This window comes from Erythrolamprus reginae, chromosome 1 (assembly GCF_031021105.1).
Source record: "Erythrolamprus reginae isolate rEryReg1 chromosome 1, rEryReg1.hap1, whole genome shotgun sequence".
NCBI classification, from domain to species: Eukaryota; Metazoa; Chordata; class Lepidosauria; order Squamata; family Dipsadidae; genus Erythrolamprus; species Erythrolamprus reginae.
In genome coordinates this window covers 277,804,647-277,829,987 of record NC_091950.1, presented here as the reverse complement: position 1 = coordinate 277,829,987, position 25,341 = coordinate 277,804,647, and the positions used below count along the sequence as shown (strand labels likewise).

Sequence of the window (25,341 nt, the reverse complement as noted above, 5' to 3'; positions counted from 1 at the left end):
TGAATGAATTGTTAATGAGTTACTTAAATGTGAACAATCTTAGAAGTCATCTTAGTGGTGATTTTTAAAAGTACTTTTGTAAGTGTTCATTCAACTGAGAAATATAACTAAGTAAGAAAGGGAGATAATTTATTGAAGTTATAGTAATTATCTTTTTCACTATAATTTTACCAATTCAACCTGTTATTTATTTTAACAATTTTTGCTAATTACTTTTGAAAAAGTAAATGATCCCATTATAAGCTTAGCATATCTAAAAAAATAACTACATCTTGATGTAAAAAATAACTACGATCATGATGTAAAGAAAACAATTTTTTTTGCAAAAATAAAAAGTATATATTTTTGCATATTTGAGAGGAGATATACCAGTTAATTCAATTGTAATGTTTATAATTTTGAAATGGTGCAAGAAAAAACAAGAGAGTATTAAAATATTCCAGAGTCTAAACAAATAAAACCCCAAGATAGTTGATCATATTTTTCATTAAGAGAACAAATAAGTTTGTTCTGCTTTCTTTCCTTTGATTGTAGGTCCAAAATTAGGTCTCTTTCAAATGTGCTTAGTTAAGTAAAAAGCAAAGGTTTGTACAAACTTAACAAATGTAACAACGGGAAGTGCATTTCATGAATAATGAATAGTGCAGCATTATGATCTTGTTGAAGCACTATCTGTGCATGCACTCTCTTGTTCCAGTAGCAGATGACATCTCTGAAGCAGCTAAATGAACCTTGCAAATGATGCAACTTCTTTAACTCTTTGAACAGAAGTGTGCTGTTCATGCAAATGCACTTTGCAAAGCACTTACCTCAAATGCTTTGCATAGTCCTACTACAAAGGTTAACCTTTTCAATGGATAAAATAAAATTGCACTTTGCAAAGTACTTATTTCAAATGCTTTGCATAGCTCTGGAAGTGGTTTTTTTTTTTTGAAACTGCTATGATAGCAGTATAAAGGATACTTATGGACTTTCAGGATGCCACACTATCAGAAACAAAACTCATAAGTGTTTGTTGTTGGTAGGATAAATGCAAGTTCATAAGCTGAACAAAAAGTATAATGAGAAGTTTCAAGCTATAACTCCATACATACCCTGTAAATTTTTTCTATATCTTCTCCCTTTGCCAGTCCTATTCTATTATGCTAATTTAGGAATAATTTCATATTCAGTTGTTTGCAGAGATCTATATTTTCTTCAGATATCTTAGGTCTATAATATTTCTACTAGAAGTGGTTTCATATTAGATAAAAAATAGTTTGCAGCAACACACTCAATGTACAGTATATATATACAAACAATGATCGCTTTAATATTTTTTGTCTCAGAGAAATATTTACACTAGCACATAGGATCTTTCATATTAATCACCTATGATTCCCTGCAAATGACCATGCTAGCTAAAATTATTAAGAACTATATTTTACACCCACTAGTTGATGTACCCTGTCCAAAATACATAGTATTTGGAAATTCAATTGAAAAGCAGTTTGACATGGCTCTCCAAATCAACCGAAACTGTGGAAACTTCACATTAGATTTAAAGCATCTTGCATGTGTGTCTCTCCATTTTTCCTCCATACGCTGGGTTTCCAAATGAGATGCAAAAATTTCCACTGTTTCCTTATATTTTGCAGAGATTCAATATTGTTCTATGTATAATCCTTGTTTTATTGATCACATGTAGTATTCTAATTTTCTGAGATGATGGATTTGGGGTTTTCATGCACTGTACACCATAATCATCACAATTATGACAAATCACGGCTTGAACTATCTGGCCTTTCATGTAATGAGTCTCTCTCATATATTATGTTTTTTTAATAATGCTTTTTTCCCATAACAATAGTTAACACAATTAAAATCATTATTTTTAGTGCTTGGATTGAAATAATTTCATTATTCTGGCTCTACAAAAATATAATAATCTGATCATTTTAGCAGGGTAGCTACTCTTATCTAATTACCCACGCAAGAAGTTTTATCAATGAAACCAACAAAATAGGAATGAATTTCATCACATTAAAGTATTGAAAAACAGAACACTTCTAGTCATTACCTTATCAATGGCTGATGAAGAGCAACTAAAGAGGCATGCACTATAACAGAGATGACAGAAAGGTGAAAGTAATCAAACATAACATTAACGTAGTGATGAAGGCCTCGATTTAAAGTAAAGTGCAACTTTAGCGTTCGGCTGCTAATTAGCTGCAAAGTGTTCAGGTCCTCTGGTCTAAATGAAAAAGAGCATAAACACAGGCAAAAAGTGTGTTATTACCTTAAAAAATAAATATACAACATACATTATTTTCAAAATAATTTAATATTAGGATTAAGAATCCAAGAATACAAAACAATGACTGAAGTCTTCTATAGTTTTGGTATTTGATAATTTGTTTAACATGAGGACCTTAAAATAATCTTCTGGTGAAATGATTAGAAGAGTAAAGAAAATCTTACATTGAATAACCAGATATAACCTTATGACATCATATATGCAAATACACAATGATTAAGTATACTGGAATATCAAATATAAAACATACGGAACCGTATTTAGTATATAGTAATAAATTCAAATGTAAGCAAAAAAGGCAATCCTAAAATTAATAACTAGAAAATTCTTAATTTATTTTGATACACTTATTTAATCACAATAATTTTTACCAATTATATCATTTTATACAGTCCAATTAGAAAGTATTTTTGAATGAAAAAATTAAAAGTTTTTAAAAGTCTAGAATATATTAAAAATACACAACCATTGACTTTCTTCTTATTTCATTATTAAGGGCAGGTTAATACAATAATGAGTTCAGTGCTTACAACTTTACAGTACATGAACAGTGATCAAAAAAAGAATACACTACCCAACAACTTTGTTACCTAAAAAATAGAGAAAGGAACAAGGGGACCAGCCATATTGGTCTTAATTCTCACTAGCAGGGATGAAATTATAGAAGGTGTTCAAGCTACAGGAACCTTGAAGGCAAGTGATCATGCAATATTGGAATTTAGCATTATGCAAACACAAACAGTAGAACCAAGTCAAACTAGAGTCTTGGACTTAAAGAAAGCTAATTTCAATAAACTTAGACAGAACTTGGGAAAGAATCCATGGATGAGAATCCTCAATGAAGAAGAAAAATAATAGGTCACAAAAGAAACCAGCATGGCTGCATAAAGAACTCTCTGACAAATTGAAAGACAAAAAGGACAAGTATAAAAAAGTAGAAAGAAGGGGGAAATAACTAAGGCAGAATACCATCAAATAGTCCGAGCCTGTAAAGATGAAGTGAGGAAAGGTAAGGCTCTCCTTAGCTAATGAACAAAAGCTAATGAACAAAGGCCTGCAACAAACTAAAAAGGAACCAAAAAAAGCTAAAAATAAAACAAAATAAGAAAAAAGTCAAGGAAACAATTGGTCCATTGCAGGGAAAAAGTGGCAAGAAGGTGACAAGCAACAGGGAGAAAGCAGAGCTTTCTACTTAACATGTTTTCTGCATTTGTCTTTATCCAAAGGGGAAAAAACAGTCCAACCTATCAAAAACAGCATCACAAAAAACATTAATAACACAAGTTAAAATGGGGTGGTGGTAAGTGAACATATGTCTACCCTAGACAAATTCAAATCACCAAGACCAGATGGATTACACCCTAAGGTTCTGAAGGAACTGGCGGATGAGATCTCACAACCACTGAACTATATCTTTCAAAGATCCTAGAGCACCAGGAAACTGCCAGAGGAATGGAAAAGAGCTGATGTAGTTCCCATCTTCAAAAAAGGGAAAAAAAACAGATCCAGGAAACTACAGATCTATCAGCCTGACCCCAATACCAGGGAAGATTTTGGAAAAAATAATCCAGCAACAAATGAATGAACATCTAAAAAGCAAACAAATTAATGATCAAAACCCAACGTGGGTTTGTAAAAAAGAGATCATGCCAGACTAATCTTATTGCATTCTTTGACAAAGTGACAAAATTAGTGGACAACAGAGGAATGCTGTTGATGTATCTACTTGGGACATCAGTAAGGCATTTGATAAAGTAGACAATAACCTACTACTAGATAAAGTAGAAAAATGTAGGATGGACAGCAACACCACCAGATGGATTCAAAACTGGCTGACCAGCCACACTCAACGTGTAGTGTTCAACTGAACTGCATTTACATGGACGGATGTATGCAATGGAGTACCCCAAGACTCTTCATCAATGACTTGGATGAAGGGGTAGATGGGGAACTCATCAAATTTGCAGATAACACCAATCTGGCAGGAATATTCAACTTTCCAGAAGATAGGCTCAAGATACAGAAGGATCTTGACAGGCATGAACATTGGGCACTATCAATCAAAATGTAATGTAATGGTGAAAAAAGGATGGTTCTACATTTAGGAAAGAAAAAAATAAAAAGCACAGATACAGTATATGTGATACTTTGCTCAACAGTAGTAACTGTGAGAGGGATCTTGGAGTCCTAGTGGACAACCATTTAAATATGAGCCAGCAGTGTGCAACAGCTGTCAAAAAAGACAACACAGTTGCATTAACAGAGGGATAGAATCAACCACTTTATAATGCATACTGCAACTGAATATTGCATTCAGTTTTGGTCGCCACAATGCAAAAAGGATGTTGAGACTCTAGAAAAAGTGCAGAGAAGAGTAACAAAAATAATTAGGGGACTAGAGGCTGAAACATATGAAGAACTGTTGAAGGAACTGGGTATTTATAGTTTAATGAAAAGAAGAACCAGGGGAGACATAATAGCAGTGTTCCAATATCTCAGGGGTTGCCACAAAAAAGAGGAAGTCAAGCTATTCTCCAAAGCACCCAAGGGTAGAAAAAGAAACAATGGGTGGAAACTAATCAAGGAGAGAAGCAACTTAGAACTAAGGAGAAATTTCCTGACAGTTAGAAAAATTAATCAGTGGAACAGCTTGCTCCAGAAGTTGTGAATGTTCCAATACTGGAAGTTTTTAGGAAGATGTTGGATAACCATTTGTCTGAAGTAGTGTAGGGTTTCCTGCCTAAGCAGGGATTGGACTAGAAAACCTCCAAGGTCCCTTCCAACTCTGTTGTTGTTGTTGTTGTTGCTGTTGTTGTTATTATTATTATTATTACCATTATTATTATTACATTGATGCACACAGAACTAGCGTGTATAATGTGAAACATAGAACTCTAGGTGAAAATAATAATTCTTAATGTAATTTTATCAAGACCAATATGTAACTGAGCTTTGAACTTACGAATAATCGGTATCTGTGAAATGCAGATCTAAAGACAGTAGGAAATTCATTTCATTAAGAGACTCTTCAATCTAAGAAAATAAAATAAGTTATACAGACTATGGTTTGCCATGCATTCTCTTGTTGAAAGACACAATATTTATATATTTATCTTCATTTGTCATAGTTACAAAGTTGTTTACAATAAATTAAAATACTTTTTATTACAAAGGGTTACTATGCATGACAAAGCAGCAGATAGAAAAGCAAACAATGCCTGTTTGTTGTTACTAGTTTGTGTTATGTTACTAAATGTTACTAGTGCAATTTAAAATATTGAGTAAATAAAATACTGAACAACAAATCCAGTATTATTTGTACAAAATGGACCTATGTGTTTTAAAGTTTATATATATATATATATGTGTGTGTGTGTGTGTGTGTGTGTATATATATATATATATATATATACACACACACACACACACACACACACACACACACACATATATATAAACTGCTAATCTGTCTGCTTCAGTAACAATTGGTTGTTGTTGTTTTTGCTGGTTTGCCAGGGAACAATTCATTTACAACCAAGATGCATAGCATGGGACCAGTCATTCTCATTCCAAGCTGACAGAATCAAATTGACAATACTGGCAGGTAATTTGGCCCATTGGATAAACAATCAAGAATACAAAAGAAAAATAAAGGCAGATGATCAATTGTCTTGATACCTGGATCTGAAATGACATGTACCAAATACAGTATCCCAATTCTTCTCACAAGAGCTGTGACTGCAAAGATAAAATATTCTCTAGAGATAATGAAAGGAATGGATCCAGCAAACAGCCAGGAAGCAATGCTCTAAAGGCCAATTTGTACTTTTGGATCTCGCTTTCTCAGGTTTCCAAATCAAAAAAAATAGTAGGTGCATATTCCCCACAAATATGACTGTGTCATAGCTAAAATTCCTCTATTTACCTCTTCAACCATATAAAATAGAATACGATTACCTATGTTATTTATATCAATGACGTTTTTCATTAACTATATAAGCAGACCTAGACTTATGTCTTCTTGCTTATTTACCATTCAAGTTATGCTGGACCGACCACCCTCCCAAGGTACTTATGATGTGGTCTGAATTTCCAATGGATAAACTACCCATCAGCAGTCAGATAACTGTATTTCAAGCACTTGGCAACCTGTCTACATTTAGGGCCATTTATAATTTATCAATTATTACCATGAGGTAAGACATTTTGCCGAAAAAGAGTGTATACAGGGGCCATAAGGGTATAAATGGGGAAGACGTAGGTGGGTAGGGGGAGTTGGAGGTAGTTCCTGCCGTTCCTAATGCTTGGAGTTGAGAGGGACCAAGCCTAGAATGGTTTGGATTGAGATAGGTACTTAGTTAGCAAGCAGTAAAAATCAGTTAACAATGGCAAAGGGGATTGCCTACATTACAGTCGCTAAGTGATGCAGTCATGTGATACCTCACTTTATGACTGCATTCATTTGTTATCAATCTGATACCAATTGTGGTTATAAGTCAAGGACTACATGTAATGGTATGCTTAGAATCAGAGAGAACCATTTGGACATTCCTGTGTTATAATTTAGGAGAACAGTCTCTACACTACTGTGTTTCCCCTAAAATAAGACCCTGTCTTATATTTTTCTGAACCTTGAAATAAGCACTTGGCCTTATTGTCATGCACTCAAAAGCCTGATTGGGCTTATTATCCGGGAATGTCTTATTTTGGGGAAAACAGAGTAGTTCACATAGTACCTATGAATAAATTAGATTCTAAAGGGGAAAAACAATTCACATTTCTTAATCTAATCTTATTCTTTTTCATTAAGTTTAATAAATAATTCTGAAAGGATCCAGCAAGATTTTGATATTTTGGTGAATTATAAACCGTTGTCTATTACCCAAACTATGCTTATACATACATACTGTACATACATACATACACACATACATAGTTTCCCCAAAACTAGCACCTGTCCGGATAATAAGCCTAATTAGGTTTTCGAGCGCATGCCCTCCAGAAAATACCCCCCCCCAATATTTAAGACACATGCGCAGCTGCCGTGCAAGCAACACATGAATAGGCGAGGCTGGAGAGAGAGAAAATGGGAGTGGGAACATGCCCCACACGCACATGCCATCAGCACCAAACAATTTAGTCAAACCGTAGCTCACACACCCCTTCTCTTAGTGGCGGCTGGAAAAAAACCTCTTGCCAGCACTAGCCCTGTCAACCTAGGACTGGGGGCGAGTGGGACTGGTACTGGAGCTCCAAGCAGTGGCCAATGTGAGCTGTCTGCACAGCCATGAAGTCGGTATCAGTATGGCCGGTTCTTGCCCACAGCATTGCCAGCAAGGATTGGATCAGTCGCTGCAGGCCAGGTTCAGTGAGTCAGACGTACCACTGTCACTCTGGAGAGCAAGAGAGGAGGCACTGCAAGAGAGACCATTTCTCACGTTCTTCTCTTCCCAAGCAGCAGCTGCTGCTCCCCGAATTTGCCCTGCTGATCTCGGATGGAGATGGGGCGGCAAAGCAAGATGCATGGAGCGAGACAGGGCTCCCCTTGCCATCCCTTCTCTCTGCCTTGCCGGGCATGGCAGGAGATGGAGGTCAGGTAAGATATGGCAGAGAAGCAAGACAGGTGGGGCAGTGGATGGTGCGGGGTGGGCTATGAGACACGCATCTTACGAGGGTCCAGCAGCTCCATTGCGTTTCTTGGCCAGTCTGTGCAGGGAAACACCTTGCAAAATAAACTTTGACGCAAGTGCGAGCAATTAACAATTCTCGCACTCAAGAGAAGTTTTTCTTTACCATGCAATATATTTCCCTGCACAAACCAGCCAAGAGATGTGACGGAACTGCCACTCCGCTAAGATAAACATCTCGCGGACCACCCATCTCATCCACTGCTCCCACTTGTCTCATTTCTCTGCTGTGCCTTACCTGATGTCCAGCTCCTGCCATGCTTGACGAGGAGGGAGGGAAGAGACAGCAAGGGGAGCCTGTCTCGTTCCACGTCTCCTCCGCTGCCCCATCCCTCCTTACCTGCCACTCTCCCTCACTTGCCGAGATCAGCAGCCCAGATTCGGGGAGCTGAACATGGCGTCACCGCCCAGGAGGAAAGGAATGTGAGAAATGGGCTCTCTCGCAGCACGTCCTGTCTTTTTTCTTCTCCAAGTGGCAGAGGTGTGCCTCGTTCACCAAATCTGGTCTGTTGACCTCAGGCTTCCAGCTACTGCCATGCCTGGCAAGTGGTGGGGAGAAGAAACAACAAGGGGAGCCCTGTCTTGCTCCATGCATCTTGCTTCTCGCCGTCCCACCCCTCCCCACCTGCCACTCCACCTCGCCAGCCAACATTGACAGGCCGAATTCAGGGAGCTGAACGTGTTGCCACCATCTAGGAAAAGAAGAACATGAAAAATGGGCTCATGCCGATCCTGCTTCATGGCTGCACAGACAGCCCGCACCAGCTACTGCTTGCAGCTCCGGTCTCAGTTACCCTCCCCCCCAGTCCCAGGTTGACAGGGCTAGAGCGGGCAAGAGATTTTTTGCAGCTGTTCTTTTTGCAGCTGCCACTAAGAGGTGCATCAGCTAGGGTTTGCTGGAACGACCTCTGCAAGGCCGTTCCACGTTGACGGCAGATACATGTGGGGCATATTGCCCTCTTTGCCTTCCGCCTCACAACCTCACCTCGTGCTGTTTGTACGGGAAGCAATGAAAAAGCTGCCATGATTTCTGGAGGCAGCAGAGCAACACCAGCAAAGCAGCTGTTCAGCACTCCAGCCTCAGCCCCCCTTTAGGGGCTTCCTGCACTTCAAAAATAAACACACACACACACACACACACACACACACACGGGATAATAAGGACAAGGCTGTATTTCAGGGGTAAAAAGAAAATAACAGCCTGCCTTATTTTTGGGAAAACATGGTACACACACACACACAAACATTCTATATGCTGAGAATTTTTGGATAAATTAGTCTTCATTTACCAGAGCTTTTATGGCAGTCACCCATACAGAACTATTATATCATCTATCTGCCTGTCTGTCTAATCCATCCATTCATCCATCCATTATTAGTAAAGCAGATGCCAGTGTTACCTTTCTTTCATCCAATAGCATTTTAATTTTGAAGATCATTGCATCATTCACACAGACCTCTTCATTTTTGTAGAGAATCTGAAATGTTTTACTGCAGACTACATTGTCATGGACAGAAGCTGGAAAGGCAAGATCAGCACCTAAAAACAAGAAAATTGGCAAGTATTCATCATCGCTTAAAGTTTATTGATATTCACAAACTGATAACTGACATTTTTAAAAGACCTTTTTACAAACTAGATATATTGTAATAAATTACTTACCATTATCATATAACATAGTTAATATACAGCGATTCAAAAACATAAAAATCTGATATTAAGATCAATTCACTAAAATATTTAATATTTAAAATATTTAGCATACAATGTAATTTTAATAAGCTGGTAACTTTTAATAAAAGTACTAATAAACAACAATAATAAAGCTTAAATACTAATGAAATATTTAGACTTACTAGTTGCACGTAATAAACTTGCTTCAATTTTGTGTGGTATTCTTGGAGGAATTTTCATAGATGCACGAATTTGATAGAATCTACAAAACAGAAAGAATATTTCTAGAATTATTCTATTTATGGATAATTTTGGTCCTTAATATCAACGCTCGCTTCTGGGCATCAAAGTGCTCTTAGGAACATTTTCAGAACTGGTTTGCTAATATATTCTTCCTATGCTGAAAGTGATTAAGTGATCCAAAGTCATTCACCTGCCTTTATTGCTGAGAGAGGATTAAATTTCCCCATTCCTACTCTAGTGCTTTTAACCACCAAACTGAATCTAAGTCATATTTAAAATCTAATAAATTTTAACATGGAAATTTCTGCCTTGAAACACAAGGAAAGGACATATAAATACAGTATATGTTAATTTTCAATGCTTCAGTGTGATGTAATGAATATTTACTTCATTTTGCAAGAAAACAACAGCCATAAAGAAATTCCTTTCCTTGGCACATGAAAAAGAATAGCAACATGCATACAAATGAGATTCAGGAATGAAGATACTGATCACAAAACTGATGTACCATAAACAACAGAAACCATAAACAACAACCTTTAAAGGTTTTGAGAAAACTCTAAGCACAACTTTATTAGATTTATATTTATAAATGTCACAGAAACCTAACTATCAAGATGTTATCATTGTAATTTAAAATCCTCAGAGATTTAAATTTACAAATGTCACATATTAATATACTCTTTTAAATAGTAATATTTTCAATCCTGCTCTCCTCTATCAATTCAAAACGATGATTCAAACTACTTAGCTTTTCTTATATAAGATAAGTAATATTTATCAGAAAAAGATTCATGTCCTGAACTACTTTTTATCTCAAGATATGCATTAAAACACACAATAAATCACTCTATACAAAGACTTTTGCAGCAATACCATTAGAATTTATAGCATTTATTGTACAGTAGGAAAAATAACTCACCCTCTTTGAAACAAATCCACATTATAAAATTTGTGGAGCTCCACAGAGAATTCTACCATTGCTTGTACTTCGCTCATTTTTATGTAGATGGAGGAGCTGTAGTACAGTTGCAAGGAACTTAAATTACTAAAAAGAAGGAAAAGAAGACAATTGATGTGTATGAAAATGACTTTCATACATATGGTGTATATATGGCCCTGGGTTGGGCCGAGACGCAAAAAAGGAGCTGTGATGTTCCTTCAATATACCAGGGTGACTCGACACAAAAAATATGTAACCCTTCCCTGGTACAGAGCTGAAGGGATTGGATACTGTAGCCAAGAGGTTAATTCTTGGCCTTACAAGGCAAAGGTTGCAGGTTCAAGTCCCAGTGAGGGTATGGCTAGCTGATGAGGCCAAAATAAGGCCGAAATAAATCTATCCTAGCTTCCCTTAGTTTTCACATTCAGCAAAAACGGAGTTTATATATAATCACTCATAAACATAATTTTCTACTAATTCACGTTTTTCTTTAAAAAAACCTAAATTCTTTACATCCATTACGGCCAGTGTTCCCTCTATTTTTTTAGGGGGGTGGGCGGAAAAGTATAGTGTCTGAGCGGCAGTCCCTTTGGGACTGGGCGGCACAGAAATAATAAACAAACAAACAAACAAACAAATAAATAAAAAACCCACCCTGTTTTGCCTCAGAGAATTTCAAAATAAAATACTGTACTGTGTGTCTATAACAGTGAGCTCATAATAGGGCAACTCTATCAATACCAAATGCCACTTAAATAGTTGAGCTAGTTTCAAACTAGATTTTGATTTTCTTTCTCTCTTCCTTACTCCCATTCTTTTTCTTTCTCTTTTCCTTCCTCTCTTTTTTCTATCTGTTTCTCTCTCGTCCTCTCTTCCTCTCTCTCTCCTTCCCTCTCACTCTTTCTCTCTCGGCTTCTGGGCAGGTTTGGAAAACTCTGAGTTGATGATGATTTTTAAGTGAGCGATTGCTCACTGCTCAGCTTAGAGGGAACTATGATTACGGCTTTTTAATCTAACAGAGGAGAGAGGGAAGCAGGTGAAAGAAAATATCTTTTTTATCTAAAGTGGCAAATTTAATGAATTTGGCTACAAAAGTTTGTGTTCAATCTTTAATTATTCTTAAAATAGCAAAGTCTCCTGTATTAGATTCTATAGCAAAGAACACCTATTCTATTTCTTTTCAGTGAGATATACAAATTTTTAAACGGAGTTGCAATTTCACAATAAGGGCCTATTAGGGTGGTTTGAAAACTACAGCCCTACAGAAACACTCTGATTAAGACACCCCACCAAACAACATATTTCTTCTGTTGATATTTTTGTGAATGTCTGCAGAAGAAAATCACATGCATAGTACACCTGTAGGTTTTAGCTTTCATGCGAAGCAGAACTTCTAAATACAATTATGCTGAACAAGCAAATATCCTCAGAAAAGTAATTTAGCAATGTCAGCAGAAATTATGTTTAACTTGAACATTTACTTGATGAGTGCTCTGATTTTCTAAAAAGATGAGGACTGCTTATTTTAACCTATTTTGGAAGTACGTAGTAGTAAAACCCAATTTAGCAATCAGGATATCATCAGGATACTTTGGCTCTTCATCTCCTCTATTCTAACTCTAGTGTAGTTATGATAAAAAGATTGATCATTTTTAAAGTACAAATATTTCCAGAATTTTTCATCACATTCAAACTAAGAAGGATCTTACATTTAAAATATGTTTTGTTCAAACAAACCAATGACTTATAATTCTGGCTTATAATAAACCAAAACTTTCTCAAGTTCTTCTTGGCTGAGCCAGAGGAAAGTAGGCAAGTGTGTAAGTTCAAGGCTCCCCATTACTCATATTGTATATGATCTTACAACATAATTTAACTTAATATCCAAAGTGGATACTGGTTTTTTGCTTATTATGCTTTAAAATAAGGTGAATCAGAGTACTGTTAACAAAGCACATTTTTTTGCTTACTAATAAGTATTTGATATAATCCTTTCCAATAATTCAAATAATGCAATGTCAATCGCATTAGAGCCAAAGTAGGTTCAGTCAGACACTGTTGAATCTCAAAATGCATAGAATAAAAAAGTAAAATTATAAAGCATAGTTCAGTAAAGACCAAACATGTTTGGTCATGTTCAGAAGTATCAGAGTGAGAGTGTCAAGCTTTAAGTCTTTGTTAGTAATCAGTCTAATCAAGGCTGTATATGAGACTTACACACAAAAAACTTACAAGTATGCATTTACAGTATTTCAAATTGAATAAGCTTCATCTTTACCTCTAATAATAAATAATCCATATTAATGAAGGCAACAAGCAATCTTCCAGTTCTTCATTTTTGCAATCAAAACCATTCTGCTTACTCTGCATGGAAAAGAAAGCAAATTATGGAATATCTAAATCCAATCTGTTTCTGAGGTTTTTCTTCAGAATAAAACAAAATATTAATAGTATTCTGTGTGCCTTAATGTACAGTCAACTAAGAAAGAGACAGAAAAGCGTCACCTTTACTCTGAAAGTGAATGCTTACAGAAAAAAATAACATTTGTAATGAAACCAACAAGCCTGGAATATTTTGTAAAATCTGCATATTATTGTGATTAAATGCAGGAAGAAAAAATAATCTACAGTAATAGTAATAATTAATTTTAGAGAAAATTAAAAAAAATATTACATTAATATATGTTTTAATGCTGTATTTTTATTATAGCTTTTTATTTATCTAAATCTTAGTTTCATTTATATGTTGACTGTTCAATGCCCTATGATTTAGAGTAACATGCAACTACTAAATTGGTTTAGGCTAGTTTCCCTTGTCACAAAGAAAATGCATTTCTGTTATATATGTATTCTATGAATTTCATGCAACTGATTCTTTTCATGTTACGCTTCTCAAGGAAAAAATATTTTCATCTGTAAGAGAAATAGTATTGTAACTATTAACAAACATACAAGAAGGCATTTTGGAATAGAGTCTAAGCATTTTAATTGCTATAATGTTTTAATTTATTTAGAACATCCATATTCTGTTTTTCAATTAGTAAATGCACAATAAGATATTTAAGGTACATGTTCAGTTCATTAGGAGAGAAAAACAACTAGCATTTGCATGGATTGCCTGACTAATTAAGATAAGCAGAGAGCAAGACAGGGATAAATAACCTTTTTTCTATCCTAGGGACTGTACAATCTTTGTGTTCCACCTGGGGCTGCTAGTGGCAAGAGATCACAGGGGTAGAATGGGAATTTTTTAGTCCTTAAGGGGGAGTTACTGAGCAAAATGACCTTATTCAACTTTAAGGCAAACATTTTTTTTCTTTCAACTTCTCCAACATCAGCATGCTAATGTGGCAGTTTCAGAGTTTTTAAGAAATGAATGACTAGGTCATATCATAAGTTAAGCATTGAAATTATATTATATTGAAAACAAAATAATTGTATGGTTTTAGAGAATAATTCTATAGTGCTTTCAGATAGAATTCTGGGAAATTATTACAGTAAATAACATTCCTTATATTTAATAACTTATGAAGCAACTATGTTGGGATATTTGTGAGTATGGAAAAAAGAAGGCACAGAAAGTCACTTTTAAACTGTAAATGTTAATGGTATAAACTGCTTTTCTGAAAATTGAAAGGTGGTATATAAATATTTGATACAAATAATTTTATGATTTATACCGCATTCTGCAGTCTCCACTGGAGAGCAGGGATACAAATGTTACTTTACTGTAGGGTTCCAAGAGTGCTAACAACTACAAATAAACAAAGATCTAATGCCTGAGAGTTGTGACAACAGGATGTCTTCTACTTATTAAATACACACAAATTCGCTTCTGTATTGGAAAATAAATTGCTGCAGTTAATGTTGAAGTGAAGATATAATCTGTCATTTGGTTTTATTTATTTATTAGATTTATATTGCTGTCCATTCACTCTATGATTCTGGGAGGCTTATAAACAATAAAAACCTAATATAAAAGGGGAAAAAATCTATCACCCTCCTGGTGACAACATAGCTTCATAGATAGAAAACAGGTTGGTCCTTTTTCCCATCCAATATTTCTACCATGAAAAGTATGGCTGGTCTCAAAGAAGTTATCCTAAAAGTTGTTCTTCTTACCTTCTGTATAACTACATAATCCTCATTCTCATCTATGAACTGGTAAAATTAATCACAATGTAATTGTGCTAGTGGAATATTATATTAAAAAATATATTTTAATTTAGTTCCTTTCTAGATTGTTAGACCATGACTGACAGGAATCCTATATGCAGGAAATCTTTTGACTTCAGTTTGTCTTAATTAAGTGCTTAAAATAAATACTGCACATATTTAAATGTTCTGAATAGGAAGATAAAATGGCCTATTTTTCTGAACAAAATAATAAAATTAGAACTGTAAATATAAAGACTATACTATTAATAAAGCAAAGAAGACAATCAAGGAATGTAAAGAATAAAGACTAAAAAGTGGTGTTTGAAATTTAAAATAGTAAAACATATAGATTTGCCCTTATGCAAATATTTACTATATATAAAACATAAGTAAAAGGGGTATTTATTATAGAAAATATTTAACTTTTCAAATGTACTAAACTATATTTGAAGTGTGATGCTTACTATATGACGTATCATGCTTATGTTTTTACAGCTATAAGGCAAAATCATTGATTTGTTTTATTCCAGAATGCATATTAATGGAAGTAGATGACTAAATTTAATGTCTTTTATTATAAATAGAATGAAATTTGCCCCAGATTTTATGTGGTAGTGCATATAATGAAAGAATCTCCTTCTCTGGGAGTTCAAACAAGCTATTCTTAAGATCTATATACTCAGTCTTTTTATTTGAATATAAGTAGTCCTTGACCTACAACCACAATGGGGGCTGAAAATGTTAAATGGTATGGTTATTAAGTGAGCCTAACTGTAACCAATTTTACAATCATTTTCTTGTGGTTGTTAATTAAATCATCGTGGTCATTAAGTGAAGTTTCATTTCATTGCCATTTGTGATCTTCCTTGATGACCTCCCTGTTGACTTTGCTTGTTGGAAGCCATTGCAAATGGCAATCAAGGGACCCTGGAATGCTGCAACTGCTGCAAATGCATGAGAATAAGCCTAGTAGCATTACACCTTCTTTGAAATACAGCTGTGTGGAAGACAGTCTCAGTTCCATATAATAGGACAATCAAATCATACACACCAGCATTAAACTAGCGATCCTATAGAACCATGATGGTGAACCAATGGCACAGGTGCCACAGGTTGCAAAGAGAGCCCTTTCTATGGGCATGCGAGCCATCACCCTAGCTCAGCTCTACCACGCATGCATGCATGCCTCCCACCAGCCAGCTGGTTTTTGGGTCTCTGCCATGCCTGCGCAGGGGCCGGGGCACACATTTGTGGGTCAAGATGAGCAGGAGGTTGTGCGTGCATTTCATTATGAGTATGCACACATGCACACTTTCGGTACTCGGTGCCAAAAAAGTTAGCTATCATTGTTACAGAATCTCATCTTCCTGCTGCATTTGTTTGCCTTCATGGCTCTTAGGAGTCTTCCCCAGCAACAAAATTCAAAAGCCTCAAGACCCTTTGTATTCTGCTTCATCAAAGACCAACTTTTGCTTCCATAGAGACTTACAGAGAATACCACTGCTTGTACAATTCTGATCTTATACCAAAATACAATAGCTACTGCTATAAATTCTCCCATAAGGATAATAGGTATAGGATTATGGTGCAAATAATTTGTGCTGTAAATGTTCAGAACAAACTGAAAAGTAATTATGTTCCCAAATAGGAACATCTCATTTAATTAGAGAGATAATAGCTATTAGGAAACAAAAATAAATATTATATGTGGATCAGGAATAAATGAACAAAAGCATTAGAATCTTCACATAGTTGGTTAAAAATACAATCAGCTATTTACTTATTGAATCTGAAAAGAACCACATTGGCTGATCCCAGACTCTGTATTTTGATAGTTTAAAGTTGAATATAGAATTTGATAGCCTTGGCCAACTATGTGAATAGGGAACAAGAGGCAGAGGGAGAGATATTTTGAACATATCATTCATCTTTCCTAGATATATCTGTGAATATACAAAAAACCTACATGAAATTCCTGAAAACCTTTTATATAATTCCTAAAGGCCTTTTATAAATTACCAGGTTCCTGTATTAATGTAATGATTGTTAAATAATTTAGCATTAAATTGTTTAATAAATCAACAATAATCACATGAACTATTTAATTTTTAAAAGTTTAACATGCATTTCCAATTTTCTTTTTATGTTTCTAGCTATACAGGTGAAAGTCAAAAAATTAGAATATCGTGCAAACGTTTATTTATTTCAGTAATGTAACTTAAAAGTGAAAGGTAATATATGAGAGATATTCATAACATGCAAGGCAAGACAGTTCAAGCTGTGATTTCTCATAATTGGGATGATTATGGGGTACAGCTCATGAAAACCCCAAATCCCCCATCTCAGAAAATTAGAATATTACATGCGATCAATAAAAGAAGAATTGTACATAGAACAATATCGGACTTCTGAAAAGTATAAGCATGCATATGTACTCAGTACTTCATTTGAGCCCCTTTTGCAACAATTACTGCCTCAATACGGCATGGTATGGATACTATTCGTCTATGTCACTGCTGAGTGTTATAGATAGAAGACCAGGATGCTTCAATAGCGGCCTTCAGCTCTTCTACATTGTTCCACGTCATGTCTCCTATCTTTTTCTTGGCAATGCCCCACAGATTCTCTATGGGGTTCAGGCCAGGCGAGTTTGCTGGTCAATCAAGGATAGTAATTCTATGGTCATTGAAGCAGGTTTTGATGCTTTTGGCAGTGTGGGCAGATAACAAACCCTGCTGGAAAATTTAAGTCAGCATCCCCATAAAGCTCGTATGCAGATGGAATTTAATTTAAATTAATTTAATTTATTCGACTTCTATGCCACCCAATCCCATAGGACTCTACGTAAGGAACGCTTCAAAATCTCTCGGTAGACAGCTGCATTAACCCTGGACTTAATGAAGCACATTGGATGAATACCAGCAGATGACATGGCCCCCCAAATCAACACAGACTCTAGAAACGTTACACTGGACCTCAAGCATCTTGCGGTTTGTGCTTCTCCATTCTTCCTCCATACTCTGGGTCCTTAGTTTCCAAATGAGATGCAAAAGTTTCCACAGTCTGTGTTGATTTGGGGAGCCATGTCATCTTCTGGTATTCGTCCACTGTGCTTCTTATTCTTCTTATCCCATCAACAAAACAATGTTGTCTGGCGGGACCCAGGGGAAGAGCCTTCTCTGTGGCGGCCCCAACCCTCTGGAATCAACTCCCCCCCGGAGATTAGGATTGCCCCCACCCTCCTTGCCTTTCGCAAACTCCTTAAACCCACCTCTGTCACCAGGCATGGTGAAATTGATTCCCCTCGGCCGTTTCCACTTTACGTATGGTTTGTATGAGATGTATGATTGTTTTTTTATATTAAGGGTTTTAAATTGTTTTAACCATTGGATTTGTACTGTTTTGTTGTTATGAGCTGCTCCAAGTCTCCAGAGAGGGGCGGCATACAAATCTAATTAATAATCATCATCATCATCATCATCATCATCTAGTCCAACCCCCTGCTTAGGTGCTTGGTCAGCTTTCACAATGCTTGATCAGCTTTACTCAAGGGGAAAAGCCATAGGACGCAAATCCCAGAAAAATTACTATGCTTTTCCTAAGGAAGGGCAGGAAAAACATTTCAATTCTACCAAAACTGAGTGGTTGTGGCCTTTGAAACTAACTAGGCCCAGGTATTTTCTTTCTGGCCAATATGATCTGGCACAGAAAGTATCCTTCTCTGTGGTAGGACCTGCTCTCTGGAATGAAATTCCCCCCACTCCCCGAGATCCATATACCCTGATGGTAGTCCCAAAAGACCTTGAAAACCTGGATACCAAAGAATGGTTAATAGAATTTCTGATGTTTTTTATATATTATGGACTATGCAGCTCTCTCTACTACATGGGGGCACTCAAGATTTGGAAAACTATAACTGTACAGAATGCAGCTGCAAAGACAGTTCTTAGGCCTACTAGTGTGGTATTACATTGTCATCCCACAAGCTGCACTGGTTGCCAGTTTGCTTCCAGGTTTAATTCAAGGTGTGGTTATTACTTTTAAACCCTTTATGGCATGGATTCAGGTAACCTAAATAATTGTCTTCCCCAATGAATTGGCCCGCCCCACCTACATGGGGCAAGGGGAAGAAAAACCCCATCAGTCAAGAAATTTTGGCTGACAGGGTCTAAAAGAGGTTTTTTTCTGCCATGGCTCCTGCCCTCTGGAACATAACGCCTCCTCGCGTAGCACGTTGTTGGCCTTCCAAGAGCCTGGAAACCTGGCCTTGCCAAATGGCCTGGGACTCTGATAGGAATATATCATACTGAAGGTAGTTTAATGGACTGAGATAAGACTCCACCCTCCATCTTGTGTGTATATTTCTCTCTCCTTTGCCATGTTTGTTCATTTTAAGTCAATTTCAATTATTAATGAATTTAATGAAATATTAATAATTTTAACCTTTATTATTTTAATGTTTTACGTTGGAGGATTCAGTAAAAAATTCTCAGCAGTTTCTTCAACTCCCTATATAAGACTAAATACTTCCCTACATGGAAATTTATTTCTCTGTCCTTAAATTCTGGCTGGATCATTTGATGCTACTAAAAACAAAGTTATGATTTAAATTCATAAAAAGGGAAAAAGGAAATTTGTAATAGGACTTGAAATTAAAGATTACAATTAAAGGACAATCAAATTTGATTTATTCAGAAAGAACGGAGTAAAATTGCCCTTAACATTGGACATATTGAGTTATTTGTGAACAATGGATCGCAAAGTAAATTTTAAGGATGTTTGCCATAATAGATAGTTTAATGTGATATTAGATAGTTTAAAAGACATTATTAAAGAAGAGACTGACATGAACAAGTGGTTTTAAAAAATGATATAGGAAAATGTGCCACGCTGGACATATTGAAGATCAAGATTGTTATAAGTGAAAGAAATATAAAGTTTATTTGATCAAAGCTAAAAAAGTTACATTGTTATTTCTGATTATCCTTAATGGGCTTTTTCTGACTAGGACTGAACAAAGAGGCTTTAAGGGTTTGTATGTATGTATGTATGTATGTATGTACGTCGCATAGACATGCAAAATATTACACAGGGCAAAACCCGAACTCAGAACAATCTACATATATATATATATATATATGTATATGATCATTTACTGTATTTTAAAATATTTTTGCTGTATTTTTTTACTAAAATTATTTTTCCTTGTTGTGATGAAGTTGGAAGTCATTTTTTATTTCTTATTATGGTTGGCTTATGCCTAATATTAGATTATGGTTTCTTTTTCTGTATTCCAAGTACAGTGGTACCTCGAGATACGAGTTTAATTCGTTCCGGACCTGGGCTCTTAAGTCGAGCAGCTCTTATCTCGAACGACTTTTCCCCATAGGAATTAATGTAAATAATTTTAATTGGTTCCAGCCCTCAAAAAACTTACAAAGTTAGTCTAAATTATGCAGAAAGACATGTTTTTAATGAAGAAATGTACATGTACATATGAATGAATAATGAAGTTTCTTTCACTTAACTTGTAAACTTTCTTAAACTTTTAAATTTACATATGTTCAACTTCTCTGCCACCCAATCCTGTAGGACAGAGGTCCCCAACCCTTTTTGCACCAGGGACCGGCTTTAAGCGATCAAGAGAGGAATGGGTGAATGAATGGACGGAGGGTGGGAAGGAAGGAAGGAAAGAGGGAAGGGACAGGAACAGAGGAAGGAAGGAAGGAAACTTATGAAAGGGGAGAGTAAGAGAGGAATGAGTGAAGGGAGGGAGGGAGGGAAGAAGGTGGGAAGGAGAAAGAAAAGAAGAAATAGAGGAAGGGAAGGTAAAAGAGAGAAAGAAAAAGAGCAAGAAAGAAAGCTGCAAGCACCCCCCCGAGCCCCCCAGGCCGGCTGCAACCTTTTAAAACACGCGCGCCGCTTCGCAGCTGTCTCCTGAAGCCGAACGCGGAAGTTAGCGTTTGGCTTCAGGAGACAGCTCCTTGGCGCTTGTATCTCGAATTTGGGCTTGTAAGTAGAACAAAAATATCTCTCCCCTCCCAGCTCTTATCTCGAGTTGCTCTTAAGTAGAGCAGCTCTTATGTCGGGGTTCCACTGTAGTGACCTGAAAGTAAGAACTATAGCATATAAATTTAATATACAGTGATCCCTCGTTTTTTGTGGGGGATGCGTTCCAAGATCACCCATGAAAAATGAATTTTATGAATTTTTAATGGATTTAAAATTTGTAATGGATTTAATGGATTTAAGCCCCCTTTGAAAACCCGTGAAGTAGCAAATCCGCAAAAGATGAACCGCGAAGTAGCAGGGGATTACTGTATTACTATTATATTATATAGCCCTGGACCAGCACACTGCTGAGGTCAGTAGGCGGTTCGATTCCCATGAGCGAATAAACCATGGAAGGGACAACAAAGGAGCCTGCCCCAATTGCCAACTGTCCTTCAGGTATCCTGAGAGTAAAGAAAACACCACGCGAAAAAATTCCTTTCACAGAGGCAACCAGCTACCTCAGTGATCCCTGGATAACACGTGCCATACGCTACATAAATAAATAAATAACTGTTCAGGACAATGTGAAGTCACAGATGCCAGTTCTTTAACTGGTATTGGCATTCATACACATCAAGTTCTTCCCAAGAATTTAGGATGTCGTAATGTATCAGCATAATATATGAGAGGATCCAAGCAAGGTGGCATTTTGCAATTGACAGATAGAAATTTTGTCAATGTGGAGATTTTCTAACTGCTGTCTGAGATTTTTTCGTATGGCACTAAGCAGTGGATGGCAGGCACTCAGTGTGCTGGTTATTATTATCAATAATAGCCTATTAATTGAATGAACAAAGCCACAAGTCTAAGCAGTGGATGAAAATTAGTTCCTAGCCCTGTTTACAATGGTCACTCATAAACTTATAACTTGCAATATATAGTAGTATAGATATAATAATAGTTACGTATATCAAACTTAACTAGATTATATTGTCAAAAAGTGTGTGCAACAATCGTGTACCACTATGAAACCTTGAAATGAATAAGGACCTTGTATTTGCAGGAAAACTTTAACAAAAACCTATGCTACAATAAAACTGTTAATCTAATATATCACAAGATGCAACAAAGCCATCTCTCTGAAAACATTGTGTGTGTGTTTATCTATGTGTGTATGTATGTGTGTGTATGAAAGAGAGAGAAAGATCCACTTTATTACTCTATAACAGTTACGTACATCCACAACAAAATTTTGCTCAGAAATTTTTGAGTAAATACATTTTGAGTAAATACATTTTAATTTGAGGTAAGGAAACTTCATTCAAAACCACTATAAAACTACAGCTATAGTGTGTGTATGTGTGTGTGTGTGTGTGTGTGTGCGTGTATGTATGTATGTATGTATGTATGTATGTATGTAAATAGCTAGCAAATACCAGAATTATAGGAAGATCATTTCGAAAGACTTCTAAAGAGATCATTGTCAATCAATGTAACCAATACATTGAAGAAAAATGGTAAAAGGTTTAAATTAATTTAAATTATTTATGTATTATGAGAATGGCATTTTAAGATCATAGTGTAGGAAGTTATCTGTAAGCCACCACGAGTTGGGCAGCCATATAAATTTTCTAAATAAATAAATTATATGCTTTGGTAGATAAAACAAATCAAGATAATAACCAAGTATACCCAATCAATAAAACACTCTTATATACACAAAAGACAATTTCACAGTTGGCCAATAAAGAGTTATTCTATTCTATTCATTCTATTCTATTTTAATTCCTATTCCTACTATTTCTATATGTTAGGACACGCTTTAAGCTACAGTACCTAAAAGCCAGTAAAAGAACTGTTTTATAAGGTATTAGATGGCTTTGGCAGAGTTAAACCAGGTCACACTATTATCCTAGGAATGTGAAGAATGTATATTTCTAAAGTCTGGGGGAAATAATAATAGATGTTCCTAGAAGGAAAGCAAATACCAGGCAATACAGTACCAAAGTTACACACATCTGGTTATGTAGCACAATGAAATTAGGCGGGAGAGAGGTCTTTCCCTTCTATTTCAGCTTTAAAAATAATAGAAAACCAAACGCACTAATGACCGCAGAACAGAAATAACCCCGAAACCCCGTGAAATCATAGGAAAAGAACTTTTTTTTTTAAAAAAAAGTTAAAAATAAGCAGATTTTCTAAGACGAAAAGCTGAGGGCAAGCTCGGCTGACTCTGTTTTGAACTACAGATAAAACAACAGGAAAACTATTTCAAAGAGGACAGAAAAGCCAAAGGACCCTTTCACGGTACTCTCGAGGACTATACACAAACACACACACACAGGATGAAGGGAGGAAATACAGGGAGTGTTTTCCTTAGGATCTCTTTTTTTGGGGGGGGGGGGAGAGTTACAAATAAAATACAGACAGAAAGGAAAAGGGGGACCCACAGAGAGAGAAACGCCAGCTTTCCTTCCTGAATCTGAGGGGGGAAAAACGCCACTATTTCGACCCAACTACACTTGAACACCAGACTTTGACTTCCGACTTTCCACTCGAAAGCCCAGCTCGTTTTTTTATTATTATTATTTTTAATTCGGGGTGGGTTTTTTTAACATTTTGGGGACCCCTTGGCGAAGGAAGCCCCCTCAGGCTGCTTCTGCCTTCTGCTCAAGAGTAAAAAAAAAAAGACGGCCCTCTTCCTCAGCAATAACAAGCCTTTTTTCCCTCTCTCTTCGGGTTTCCCACCCGACCGACTCGAGAGAGAGAGACAGAGCGCGGCGGGGGGCAAAAAAAACAACAAGGTCGCCCCGCTCGCCGGGAGCGGCACCCACCTTGCCCGTCTCCACCTCACCTCTTCCGGATCTGCTCGCTCGGCTTCCCCCCGCGAAGACGAGCCCAGGCCTCAACCGCAGCACCGGCGTGGCGTAACGCGAACATCCGACGCCCGGCTCTCTCTCCCCCCCTCCCAACCCACCCACCCCCGCTCCCGCTTTCCCGGCCGAGTGGCCCGTGTAGTAGGGGAAGCGAGTACGAGCCGCCGTCGCCAACCAGCTGCCACCAACGACCAGAGGCGGCGTGCGCCGCGAGGGCTGGTGGGGAGTTTATGCCCCGCAGGCGACGCTCAGCAACCAGTGCGGCATCCCGGGAAGGGCGGGGGGGAGAGCGAGAGAGCGAGAGTCTCCCTGGGCGCAGGGTTCGCGACTGCCCTCGCCACCGCTCCCGCTTTCCCGGAGCTTGAGCTGGAATAGGAAAGCTCCCCGCGGCGGCCTCCCCCCCCACGTCCCTCCCTCTCGTCCCCAGCGCTTCTCGCTTCCCGGGTGGAGCGCCCCCTGCTGGGCCGTGCGCAGAACTAGCCGAAGGGCTGCTGCTGTTCCCTCTGGCCGGCCAGCAAAACAGAAGCCAAAGAAGGTGGCAGTCCGACGCTTTCTGAGGGGACCCTGTGGGACACGATTTTCCTTCCACGGCTACCGCCGCTCCGGGGATGCTGAAGGACGAACGGGGTGGGGATGGGGAGGCGTTGACTTACGTGCGATGCCGCCTGGGCCGAAAAGAGAGTTTCTCCTCCCGGTGAAATTCCTGAGAAGGGCTGGAGAAGCCAGCCAGTTGCTGCTGCTGCGGCTTCAAAGAAGCGGCCAGGCGCCCGCGCCTCTCTAGTAGGCCGGTTTACGCGCCCAGTTTTATATTAGAAATATTTTGCTGCCTCGCCGAGTCTTTCCAGAGAACGGTCTCTCTTTGGACCCTCGGGGACGTGAAAAGAGCCCCTCGCGAGTTGAGCGGCATATACATCCATACAGATAGATAGAAAGAAAGAAAGACAGACAGACAGGGTAGGTAGGTAGGTAGGTATGTAGGTGATAGAGAGAGAGAGAGATAAGGTACGTGGGTGCTGGGTAGGTTGGTAGACAGACAGACAGATTAGTTAGGTAGGTAGATGATAGATAGATAGATAGATAGATAGATAGATAGATAGATAGATAGATGATCCCGTAAGCGACGTAAATTAAACATGTAGAACAATCCAGCCTTAAAGCTAATCTTCAAGTTCTGGGAATCATGGGCATGTGAAAATTTGAATTTCCAAAAGGTGCATTTCAAAAAGGAGGCAGGGCGATTTCTCCAGGTATCGCTGGAAAGCCAGCTAATCTCAGGCACAAGAGTCCAGCTCTTTCTTCAAAGGCTTATTATCTTGAATAAATAAACTTGAGGAATGTGGCCCTCAAATAACCAGCAGTTTTATCTCATCAAGATTGGGGGGGGGGACCCTGTGGCAGATAAAAAGTATGGTATTACCTCATATTTTTTTCATGGGAACAATTAAACTTCAGCTTCCAAAACAAGTTCT

General features: G+C 37.4%; 1 protein-coding gene across 3 annotated transcripts in view; it reads right to left on the bottom strand.

Annotated features, from left to right (window-relative positions):
- Nucleotides 1-24,318, bottom strand: part of FAM135A (family with sequence similarity 135 member A) — a 56,458-nt gene extending 32,140 nt beyond the window's left edge. For 2 of the 3 annotated variants that reach the window (XR_011557387.1, XM_070733058.1), the window contains exons 1-7: nt 23,851-24,297; nt 13,123-13,208; nt 10,824-10,949; nt 9,841-9,920; nt 9,384-9,523; nt 5,259-5,329; nt 2,060-2,233 (exon numbers count right to left, since the gene is read on the bottom strand). Coding sequence is in view for 2 of the 3 variants with exons in the window: in XM_070733058.1 (XP_070589159.1) it covers nt 2,060-2,233; nt 5,259-5,329; nt 9,384-9,523; nt 9,841-9,920; nt 10,824-10,900 (542 nt within the window). In the remaining variant the exon portion in view is untranslated. Of the gene's footprint in view, nt 1-2,059; nt 2,234-5,258; nt 5,330-9,383; nt 9,524-9,840; nt 9,921-10,823; nt 10,950-13,122; nt 13,209-23,830 lie in introns of all 3 variants that reach the window. The other variant, XM_070733059.1, reaches the window with a different exon arrangement.
- Nucleotides 24,319-25,341: the final 1,023 nt, after the last annotated feature.